The 12,547-nt window shown below is 43.6% G+C and overlaps 1 protein-coding gene across 2 annotated transcripts in view; it reads right to left on the bottom strand.

Annotated features, from left to right (window-relative positions):
- arhgef10 (Rho guanine nucleotide exchange factor 10) overlaps window positions 1-12,547 on the bottom strand; it is a 243,141-nt gene that overhangs the window by 194,189 nt on the left and 36,405 nt on the right. For both annotated transcript variants that reach the window (XM_033020671.1, XM_033020673.1), the window contains exon 2: window positions 4,908-5,016. In XM_033020671.1, the coding sequence (XP_032876562.1) occupies window positions 4,908-4,944 (37 nt within the window). In that variant the 5' untranslated portion in view covers window positions 4,945-5,016. The remainder of the gene's footprint in view (window positions 1-4,907; window positions 5,017-12,547) is intronic.

Here is a 12,547-nt window from a genome sequence, read left to right as displayed (position 1 = left end):
CTGTGCAGGATACCGGCTTGGAACACAAAGGCCCCACTATGTGAAGCACCCCTCTCTCTCTACCCCTGGAATTTGGCCTTTTAGCCCAGCTATGATCAAACTGAATGGTCTTTCTCAAGAACTCAAACTGAGCAACAGCAATGGGTTAATGGTGAGTAGTCGCCTCAGTGACAGCATTAATGTATCATGTTGTTTTGGGCTGACTGAAGTTTAACTGATGGCGAGGAACAAGGCCAGACAAGATTTATCCCATCAAGTGTGGACAGGAAAACCTGGACAAATGTTCACATTGCCAGATACATGCCACCATTGAAGTTGCCTGGAACAGCCTGCTTGCAGGTATGGGTTGCACCAGATCAAATCAACTAAGTTCAACTAAATAAAAACTGAAAAGGCTAGAAAACGCAGCAGGTCAGCAGCATGTGCGGCAAAAGAGTCAGCCAATGTTTCAGGTCAGTGGCCCTTGGTCAGAACTGGGAAGGGGAGAGATGTAATTTGGTTTTCAGTGGAAGACATGCTTAATTTAGTTTAGTTTAGAGATACAGCATTGAAATAGGCACTTCAGTTCCTGAGTCCACATCAACCAGCAATCACCCCATACACTAGTTCTACCCTACATACTAGGGACAATTTACAGAAGATAATACGACCCCGTGGGTTCTCTCCAGGTGCTCTAGTTTACTCCCACATTCCAAACATGGCAGGTTAATTGGCTTCTGTAACAATTGTTCCTAGTGTGTAGGATAAAGCTAGTGTATCGGCAATTGCTGGTCGGCACGGACTTGGGCTGATGTATCTCCAATGTTGTATCTCGAAACTAAACTGCACAAGAGTCAAGAGTCAAGTCAAGAGTCAAGAGAGTTTTATTGTCATGTGTCCCAGATAGGACAATGAAATTCTTCCTTGCTGCAGCTCAACAAAATATGTAAACATCAAATACAGAACTGGAGATAAAAGTTCAGTGTGTTTATATACTTCTACTTCTTCTTTCGTGTGGCGTGCACAGCCTAAAGTTGTTGGACAACTTGTTCTATTTGATCTTCCGTTTGTGCATGTCGAGTTGATTGCATTAGTCAAAACAGGGCGGACCACATGAAGGTTGCAATCTTCCACCCTTGTCTATATACCATGGACCATATATATACACAATAAATAAACAGATAAAGTGCAATAGTAATAATATACTGTTATTGTTCAGAGCTTGGTTGATGTTGTGTTTAATAGCCTGATGGCTGTGGGGAAGAAGCTGTTCCTGAACCTGGATGCTCCAGATTTCAAGCTCCTGTACCTTCTTCCCGATAGCAACGGAGAGATGAGTGTGTGGCCAGGATGGTGTGGGTCTTTGATGATGTTGGCAGCCTTTTTGATGGTGGGGCGGTCAGGGCTGAAGATGGACTGGGCAGTGGTCACAACTTTCTGCATTTTTTTCCGCTCCTGGACATTCAAGTTGCTGAACCAAGCCACGATGCAGCCAGTCAGTATGCTCTCTACTGTGCACCTGTAGAAGTTCGAGAGAGTCCTCCTTGACATAGCGACTCTCCGTAATCTTCTCAGGAAGTAAAGGTGCTGATGTGCCTTTTTTTATAATTGCATCAATGTGCTGGGACCAGGAAAGATCTTCGGAAATATGCACGCCCAGGAGTTTGAAGTTTTTGACCCTTTGCACCATATAAACGGGATTGTGAGTCCCTATCCTACCCCTTCCAAAGTCCACAATCAGTTCCTTGGTTTCGCTGGTGTTGAGAGTCAGGTCGTTGTGCTGGCACCATTTGGTCAATCGGTCGATCTCACTTCTATACTCTGACTCATCACCATCAGTGATTCGTCCCACAACAGTGATGTCGTCGGCGAACTTGATGATGGAGTTCGCACTATGTCCGGCTACACAGTCATGAATATGGAGTGAGTACAGCAGAGGGCTGAGCATGCAGCCTTGAGGTGCTCCTGTGCTGATTGTTATCGAGGATGACACGTTTCCATCAGTACGGACAGACTGTGGTCTGTGGATGAGGAAGTCGAGGATCCCAAGAGGGATGCGCAGAGACCCAGATCCGTGAGCTTGGTAACCAGCTTGGAGGGGATGAAGGTATTAAACGCCGAGCTGTAGTCTATGAACAACAGCCTGACATATGAGTTTTTGTTGTCCAAGTGGTCAGAGCGGAGTAGAGAGCCAGTGAGATCGCATCCACCGTTGACCTGTTGTGGCGGTAAACGAACTGCAGTGGGTCGAGGTTCTTGGTGAGGTAGGAGTTGATATGCGCCATAATCAACCTCTCAAAGCACTTCATCACCACAGACGTTAGTGCCACTGATCATTAATCGTTGAGCCACGTCACCTTGCTCTTCTTGGGCACTGGTATTATTGATGCCCTTTTAAAGTAGGTGGGAACCTCAGACCTCAGAAGTGAGAGGTTGAAAATGTCCGTAAAAACTCCAGCCAGTTGATCTGCGCAGGTTTTGAGAACATGACCGGGTATACCATCAAGTCCAGGCGCTTTCCGAGGGTTCGCCCCTCTGAAGGATCTTCTGACGTCAGCCTCTGTGACTGACTGAAATACCATCATGGCGAATGGGGGCTCGGGAAGGCACATCAGTGTTCTCCCTATCAAAGCGTGCGTAAAACGCATTGAGCTCGTCAGGGAGTGATGCTTCGCTGACATTTGAGCTGCTTCCTGATTTGACCTTATAGGAGGTGATTCAGATTCAGGTTCAGATTCAACTTTTATTGTCATTGTGCATTGTACAGTACAGAGACAACGAAATGCAGTTAGCATCTCCCTAAAAGAACGACATAGAATATGAGCAATAAATAAAAATATTTACGTGCAGTCATAGTAGAGCAATTTTTTTTTTCCTGGCGGGAGGAGGGGGGGGGGGGGGGGGGGTTTTTGGCAATCACCGAGGTACAGTGTTGAGTAGTGTAACAGCCGCAGGGAAGAAGCTGTTCCTGGACCTGCTGGTCCGGCAACGGAGAGACCTGTAGCGCCTCCCGGATGGTAGGAGGGTAAACAGTCTGTGGTTGGGGTGAGAGCAGTCCTTGGCGATGCTGAGCGCCCTTCGCAGACAACGCTTGCTTTGGACAGACTCAATGGAGGGGAGTGAGGAACCGGTGATGCGTTGGGCAGTTTTCACCACCCTCTGCAGTGCTTTCCAGTCGGAGACAGAGCAGTTGCCATACCATACTGTGATACAGTTGGTAAGGATGCTCTCGATGGTGCAGCGGTAGAAGTTCACCAGAATCTGAGGAGACAGATGGACCTTCTTTAGTCTCCTCAGGAAGAAGAGACGCTGGTGAGCCTTCTTGACCAGAGTTGAGGTATTGTGGGTCCAAGAGAGGTCATCGGAGATGTTGACCCCCAGGAACCTGAAGCTGGAAACACGTTCCACCTCCGTCCCATTAATGTGGATGGGGGTGTGCGTGCTGCCCCTAGACTTTCTGAAGTCTACAATGAGCTCCTTGGTCTTCTTGGAGTTAAGGGCCAGGTTGTTGTCAGCGCATTCAAACCCCGCTACAGTTGCTGAACATCCATCTCATCCTCCAGCTTGGAGCAGAATCCCCTTTGGCCTTTTCTCTGTTAACATTAACTGTTTCTCTCTCTAATGAACGCTACCTAGCATGTTGACTGATTCCATCACAACTTGTTTTTCCTTCTCAAAACAGCATTGCCACTTCCCAGATGAAGTAAGTATCTCAGTGCAAGGCAGCCATTGGAAAAGCTTGCTTATGGAGAAAATTCAAGAAAGAACCAGGTTACATTGTGCCTTTACTTGCCATCACTTGCATAAAAAGTATCTCCTCGAAAGTCTTCGACCATTTAAAAAATGCAACCCGGTTTCAAAGACAACAGCTTCAGTAGGGTGAGAGAAATCATGACTGTGAAAGAGAAAAATTCAGTCAGCGTTGACACATCAGTACTTGTGCTGACTTCTGAAGTGACCCAACCATTGTCTAGATATACTGTATCTCAGAATTGAAAACATCAAGCAAAGTGATTACGGATTAATCTTCCATATAGTTTCTATTGCGTAAATTTCATCTCTTGTTCACTTGCCCATACAGAAAATGTATGATGCAATCGTCCTTGAAACATTGACAAAACAACATGATTTTTCTTTGTAGATACAAATATCTTTTCTTGCTACTAGCTCATCACCCACCCCCCCACCCCCCTCACACTTTCCACCTACTTTCAGCCTGAAGAAGGGTCACCTATCCTTTTATTTCCAGAGATGCTGCCTAACCCACTGAGTTATTACTCCATCGCTTTGTATCAATCGCTTTGTGTCTATCTCTGTTTTTTTTTTTAGTTGGGCGATTAGATGTCTCTCCCATGGGGAATATTGCTATATAGGAAAGAAAGTAGCTTGATCCAAACATCGGAAAACATACAAATAATCTCCCAGGCAATTTTAAAAATGCAGGAAACGCCCAAAATTTGCACATTCCTGAAATATATGAACATTCACCCCCTCTACTTAAGCTGACAGCATTATCTATTGTGCAGCCGGTTAACCAAGAGTATTGAGAGGCTTTTTTTGGGTTTGTTTAATTTAGAGATACAGCACAGAAACAGGCCCTTCAGCCCACCAAGTCCATGCCGACCAGCAATCCTTGTACACTACCACTATCCTACGCACTAGGGACAATTTACAATCTTTATCTAAGCCAAATAACCTACAAACCTGTACCTCTTTGGAGTGTGGGAGGAAATCGGAGCACCTGGTGAAAGCCCACGCAGGTCACAAACTCTGTACAGACAACACCTGTAATCTGGAACAAACCTGGGTCTATCGCACTGTAAGGCAGCAATTCTACCGCTGTGCCTTATTTGTACCACCCCAGTAACAACTGCAAATTATTTGTCATTTTGAAAACTTGCTGAGAGTTAAAAAATTATATGTTTTACCTTCAGGAGGTGGGGGTGGAAAATCATCCTGATCCATGCTGCTTGTACCTCACCCAGGACACGTTATCATTTGAGAGTGCAACGCATGTCCTGAAAGCCATTCATTCCCCTGCAAAGAGAGAATAATTTGTTATTATGGCATTTGATCCTCTTGGCTTAAAATTTCAAAGCTTAATAATTCTTCAAAATAAGTTCACCTCCATCTTAAACTATAAGGTGCAAAGTAACATGGTCAAAGTAACAATTCAACCAAGAGAGGCTGAACAGTTTAGAGTTATGGAGTCATACAATGTGGAAACAGACCCTTCAGCGCAACTTGCCCACGCCGACCAACATGCCCCATCTACACTAGTCCCACCTGCCTGCGTTTGACCCATACCCCTCTGAACCTATCCTATCCATGTACCTGTCCAAATGTTTCTTTACCTTGGTCTACCTCAGGTCGGCATTCTGTGGAATTTAGAACAAGAAATGACTTTATTGAAATGCAAGATATGGAGGGGGGATGAAACAGGGTAGATGCCAAGATGCATTTAAGGGTGGGAGTGTCTTGACTGAGGTAACACAGTCACCTGATGAGGGCAGGTCATTTAAGAAGGAAGTTCGTAAAGGGTGTTAAATTTCTAGCATTCTCTATCCAAGATGGAGATAGGATCATTGGAAATGTATAACATAAACGTAGAATAATCTTTGACAAATCAAGGAATTGAGGACAATGGGAAACTGGCAAAGAAGATAGACTTTAGAGATACAGCGTGGAAACGGGCCCTTCGGCTCACCAAGACCCTGTATACTTGCACTATCCTACACACTAAGGATAATTTACACTTTAACCAAAGCCAATTGACCTTCAAACCTGTAAGTATTTGGAGTGGGGAGGCACATGGAGAAAATCCACAAGGTCACAGGAAGAACATACAAAAAACCCACGCAGTCACAGGGAGAACATACAAATTCTGTGCAGACAGCACCTATAACAGGGCTCTCACTTAACTTTTTTTCTCTGTTTCCAGTGGCGCAACCAAGGCAGCTTTTTAGGTTGCCAAATGACTGTTTAGGTGGTCATTTAAGACGGCTTGCATGACGCGTGCGATAATGTGCTCGGACGAAGTTACCAGTCGGAATTATGCTCAATGAAGCATTCACATATTATTTCTGCTTCAAATAAAGTCACAAACTAAACATATTCACCAATCAAGACATGGTATATACCACAATGACATCTAGCAAAATTATAATACAGTATATACAGTATCTCAACTCTTTTTACACGTTGCAATGAATGCAATTCCTATTATTTCTTCCCACTTCCAAACAAAAATGTGGTTGGATTATTCAGCGTATGATCAACCTCGGTGAGACCAAGCGCAGGCTTGGCGATCGCTTCGCACAACACCTCCACTCAGTTCACAACAACCAACCTGATCTCCCGGTGGCTCAGCACTCCAACTCCCCCTCCCATTCCGAATCCGACCTTTCTGTCCTGGGCCTCCTCCATGGCCAGAGTGAGGCCCACCGCAAATTGGAGGAACAGCACCTCTTATTTCGCTTGGGTTGGGCTGCTGCAGGTGAGGATTTCATTGTTCTAACTGGGACGTGAGAGAATAAAACACTCTTGACTTAAGTCGCTAATGTGTGGGATAGAACTAGTGTACGGGTGATCGGTGGTCGGCGTGGACTCAGTGGGCCGAAGGGCCTGTTTCCACGCTGTATCTTTAAATTAAACTAAAAACACTAAAACCAGAGGAAACCTAAAGAAGGGTCTCTACCCGAAACGTTACCCAATTTCTTCTATCTAGAGATTCTGGCTGCTCCTTGGAGTTCCCCGCACAATTAAAGCATGGAATAGTCTTCACCCTACCACAGTTACCCAACCAAATGCAACTAACTTTAAGGTAGCTTTTTTTTCCTCAAGAACCCTTTTTTGCTTAAGTCCAAGTCAAGAGTCAAGAGAGTTTTATTGTCATGTGTCCCAGATAGGACAATGAAATTCTTGCTTGTTGCAGCACAACAGAATATGTAAACATAATACAGAACAGGAGATAAAAGTTTAGTGTGTCCATATACCATAAACATATATATACACAATAAATAAACAGATAAAGTGCAAATGGCTGTTATTTTTCAGAGCAAACTCTGAGTTTGGTGGTGGAGGGTCCACTCCAGTCTAAATTCCATTTCGAATATTTTTGGAGGACCAGGAAACCAAGAAGCAAGATTTACTCCAGGGAGTTACTCCAGCTCCAGGCAGTGATTCTGCGTTGGTTTTCAGCGGTGGCGGCGAGGCGGCGACCGGACAGCAATGGGGGCCAGATCTCCCACAATGCAAAGGGAGGGAGAAAGTGCCCGGCACCGACCTGTTGCCGTGGCAGTGCGCATGTGCAGGGCGGCACATGCGCACAACCAGGGCAGATGATGTGCTGGCCGTGGTTGTGAGCATGTGCAGGGGGAGGATGTGCAGGCCGTGGCAGTGCGCACGTGCCGGCGGATGAGGAGCAGGTGGAGAACGGAGAGCGGAGAACCGGCGGCCCGGACACGGATACGGATGGCGGGCAGAGATGGAGAGTGACAGAGAGAGAGATAGAGAGGGGGGCCCGCTCTATCTTGAGTTGAACGATACGTGTCCTGGGTGCTTGCCAAGCCGGGCAAAATGGCATGGCTTTTAGGTTGCCCGACGGGACTTTAGGTCGCCATTGGCACCTGGGCAACCGTTAATTTCGAGCCCTGTATAGTCAGGATCGAACACGGGACTCTGGCACTGTATGGCAGCAACTCTACTGCTGTGCCACTGTGTTGCCCGTTACATAATAACTAGACCAAGTGCAGACCCGTTGGGTCTGCTCCCCCAACCACCCGTTCCCTACCCGTAGCCCCCAAGGGAGGCGTGGTCCTCCAACTCAAGCCATTCCCGAACGTACGATTCCAGCACTCCCCTTGTCTCCCTCAGCAGTGCTCTTTAAAAAACATTCCAATTGCACTTGTCCTGCGTGTTGCAATAGCAATTCGCCCTCCCCCTGCTAGTCGAGCCTTTGTGACATCATCAGTTGAAGCTGGGCGTTTGAAATTCAAGGTAATTTGATTTATTTAAATTTTAATCGGTAATGTCGAGAAATAAAGCATAAAATGTTCAGTGAAAGTGATCTCTGCCTAGAGGGGAAAAATATGAATCAGAATATGTGAAATTCTTGTGAAAGTTGGCATTTTTAAAGCTTTAATCACGAATAACATGTCAAATAAAGGATGAAATCTTCACTGAGGCTGATCACTGCTAGCAGAGCCATTGTGGCGTCATCAGTTGAAGCTGGTGTTTTTAATTTTAAAGTCTTGACTTTTTTAGACTTTAAATCAGTAATGAGTCGACAATAAGTCGAGAAATAAAGCATAAAATGTTCAGATAAGGTGATGTCTGCATCGAGGGGAAAAATGTAAATCGGAATCGGTAGTGTTTTTGCGAAGATGTAAAGACAACCACATATACACACACATATACACACACAAACAAGATCCGAGTTTTAATTATGTAATAGATATGATAATATGATTAGAATTTACTTTTACAAATATCGTTATAGGTGAGGCCTGGGGTGATCAGCTGTTATCATCTTGAATGGTGGGGCAAGCTTGAGGATGGTGGCCTATGCCTGCTCTAGTTTTCTTGTGTTGAATCAGCAATTGAAGGTAAGATTTGTCCTGTTAATACCTCTTCAATGTGTGCAAGACACGCTTTGATACAATTCAAGGTGGTTCACAGAGCTCATATGTCAAAAGATAAGTTAGTTCGTTTTTATGATCATATAAATCCTACCTGTGACAGATGTAACTCTGAAGTGGCCTCATTTACCCATATGTTTTGGTCCTTTGGAAAAATATTGGAAATAAATTTTTGATACTATTTCTGTAGTCTTAGGCATAGATTTACAACCTCATCCTATTACTGCAATTTTTGGGCTACCAATGTTAGATTCTATTCATTTGTCCCGCTCCACCCATCGGTTGATTGCTTTTACCATATTAATCGCCAGAAGATCTATTTTATTTAAATGGAAAGACTCCAACCCTCCGACCACACTCCAGTGGTATTCGGAAACGATATCATGTTTAAATTTAGAAAAAATCAGGAGTGACACTGTTGAACCCTTAGTTAAATTTGATAAGACTTGGGGAAAATGTATTGAACATTTTCATACAACATAAATTGCTCCCTCTTTAACCGTGATAAAAATTATTTTACCTCTATAGGGTGGAACGGACTTGACGACAAACAGACTTACATTGTTGAAATTCTCAGTTCAGATTCGGTCTTGCTTTGCTTTGTTTTTTTATCTATTTTATTTTTATGTGTATTTTATTATTATCAATTTTTCTCTTTTTTTTCCTTTCTTTAGTCTAGGGGGGTTTTGTTTTTTTTGTTTTTTTTCCTTTTATCTTTTTCTTTTTGTCTTTTTATCTTTGTGGGGTTTTTTTACATTTATGTTTCCTTTTAAAGATTTAACTATATTTACATAGAGACCGGGAGGTCTATATTCATTGTGTATTTTGACACTGGTCTCATATTAGGTTATACCTGTTATTAATGTAATCCTGATCCCTATGTATCAATACCATTTTTATGTTTATCATTATTCTTTTTGCTCTGTTTTTTATGTTTTATTTTTGCTTATTTGGGGAAAAAAACAATAAAAAGATTTTAAAAGAAAGAAAGAAAGATTTGTCCTTCCAGTTACTTTGTGAATTTTTTATTAAAAATCTTCACCATGTTATCCATCCATCCATCCACAAGAAAAGATAAATTGTGACATGATGAACAACTATTGCCAACTTAACTATGTGGTTTGGGTCAAGTATTCCAATAACTAAAATGAACCACTTAGAACTCAACATCGTTCTCCAACAGTTCAGGAGAACCTTAAAGAAACAGGTACCATAAGTCATTTCAGTCACAACCATTTGCTATATTTTCCCACTCCCATCGAACCTGGGCAGCTCGCTGTACCTGTTTCAGGAACACACAAGTCTTGGTTTCAAAATATATTATCTAACCATTTGCCAGACTAGAACTATACACCTTCCCAATGGCTCAGGGTGGTTCCTTTCCTAACATCACATGCCCAACATAATCTCATCACTACATGCCTGATATCAAATGGTCAATTAATTGAGGCATCTTGGTTTTCTCCATGAATTCAGGATAGGTTGGAATGGGATACAGATTCATTGTTTGGAAGCAATTTAGTATAATTTTGATTAGAGATACAGCATGGAAACAAGCCCTTCAGCACATCAAGTCCATGTCAACCATCAATCACCCATTCTCACCAACTCAATGTTATCCCACTTTCTCATCCATTCCCTAAACATGAGGCCCAATTTATAGAGCACAATTAACCTACAAACCTGCATGTCTTTGGGATGCAGGAGGAATCAGGAGCACCTGGAGGAAATTCACGTGGTCACAAGGAGAATGTGCAAACTTCACAGAGACACCACCCAATATCAGGATTGTTCCCAGTTTCCTGGCGCTGTGAGGCAAACTTGAAAGGGCTATTTCCCAAGTGATGATTTCACCCATTGGTCCCAGTCCAGATGAAACACCGAATGTCTATTTCCCTCCACAGATGCTGCCTGACCTGCTGAGTTCTTCCCAACTCTTTTTAGTTGCATCTTTCTCACGCAATCTAAAATTCCACTGAACACTCTAAGTTTTCATCTCCCTCTCCTCATTCTTCCAGTCGTTTTTATACCTTTCTGGTCAGTTAACACTTCTCCTTTTTGAACGGTGCTTCATCTTTATCTGGCACAGACAAGGTTGAGCCAAATAACCTCTTTCTACATGGTAAAATTTCTGTGATTCTATGGCTCAGCAGTGGAAAAAAGGGAGCACCGCCAATTGAAGCAGTTGAAGAAAATAGCACTGATATTATGGTATTCGAAGGGTTCACGTTGCCTTGGCAAAGGCCACCAGCATAATCAAGGACCAGTCTCATCCCGGACACCCTCCTCCCCTCTCCCAGCTGTTATCAGGCAACTGAACTGTCCGCTCACCAACTAGAGAGCGGTCCTGACCTACCACATACCTCACTGGAGACCCTCAGACTATCTTTAATCAGAATTTACTTGCACTAAATGGTATTCTCGTTTTCCTGTATCTGTACCCTGCAGATGGCTTGTTGCAATTATGTACAGTCTTTCCGCTTTCTGGATAACACGCGACTGAAAAGCTTTTCACTGTGATTCGGTACACGTGACAATAAATTAACTAATCATTTAGCTGACAAGGATAGGATACAGGTATTGTTGCTGCACATGTGAGAAGGAGCCTGCCTGCACCTGATCTCTGTGACATGGGTCGACAAGGGTGCTAACACCTTCAGTCTCTCCATGGGCTCCATTACCAGTTGCGAGCCTCCTAAGGAATAGAGCTACAACCAAGATTGGAAAAAAACTTGAGAAGGACTCCTCTACAAAAAAAAGTTGCCAGAACAAATAAAATATCCACTAATTCCGAGAATGTATTTTTTAAAGAGAAAACGCAATTGGCCATGGCCATTTGCTCAGCAGCAAAGCACTGGATCGGAAGGTTCAATCCCAGCTCCAGAGATACGGACAAAACATCCTGGTTGAGGTTCTGCTGGAGTGCAGAGGCCTGCTGTGCTGTGGGGCCATCCATCAGGTGCGGCAATGAATCAAGGCCTGCCTGACATTACTAATCTAGGGAGAAGATCCAATGACTCTCTCCGGGGAAAATCAGTGGAGCTCTTTCCATGGACCTGTCCACTATTTATCTCTCAGCCACAATCACTAAAGTTGCTCCATTAAATCAATGAAACATTGCACTTTGCAGGTGTCTGCATCAAACAAATTGGCTGCCATTTTCCCCCGTGTTCGTAAGTGATCGGAGCAGAATTAGGCCATTCGGTCCATCAAGTCTACTCCACCATTCAATCATGGCTGATCTATCATTCCCTCTCAACCCCATTCTCCTGCCATCTCCACATGACCACTGATGCCCATTATAATCATGAATCTGTCAATCTCTGTCTTAACAATATCCATTGACGGCTTCCACAGCCTTCTGTGGCAATGAATTCCACAGATTTACCACCCTCTGACTAAAGAAATTCCTCCTCATATCATTTCTAAAGATAAGTTGTTTTATTGTGATGCTATGGCCTCAGATCCTAGATTCTCCCACTAGTGGAAACATCCTCTCCACATCCACTCTGTCCTTGCCTTTCACTATTCGGTAAGTTTCAATGAAATTCCCCCCTCATCCTTCTAAACTCCAGCGAGTACAGACCCTGTGCCATTAAACGCTCTTCATATGTTAACCCACTCATTCCTGGGATCATTCTCGTAAACCCGCATTCTCTGACCCTCTCCAATGCCAGAACATCCCTCCTCCATCAGATATGGGGCACAAGATATGTGTGGCATCAGCAACACAATTCCAAATTAGTCCATTGATTGCTAAAGTAAAAATGGGATTTGCAATAAATAATGAGATGTAATTGTTCTCTCTGGGTCTTCCACTCTGCGGAAATAATAAATTCCAATCAGAAACTGCCACACTGCAGCATTCTCAGGCAAATCTATGTAAGCTTGTTGAAAGCAACATTTGTTCCATAGATTCCAGATTAAAT

Source organism: Amblyraja radiata, chromosome 5, assembly GCF_010909765.2.
Source record: "Amblyraja radiata isolate CabotCenter1 chromosome 5, sAmbRad1.1.pri, whole genome shotgun sequence".
Lineage (NCBI taxonomy): Eukaryota > Metazoa > Chordata > Chondrichthyes > Rajiformes > Rajidae > Amblyraja > Amblyraja radiata.
The sequence above is the reverse complement of the archived record's forward strand: the minus strand, read 5'-3'. Positions and strand labels throughout refer to the sequence as shown.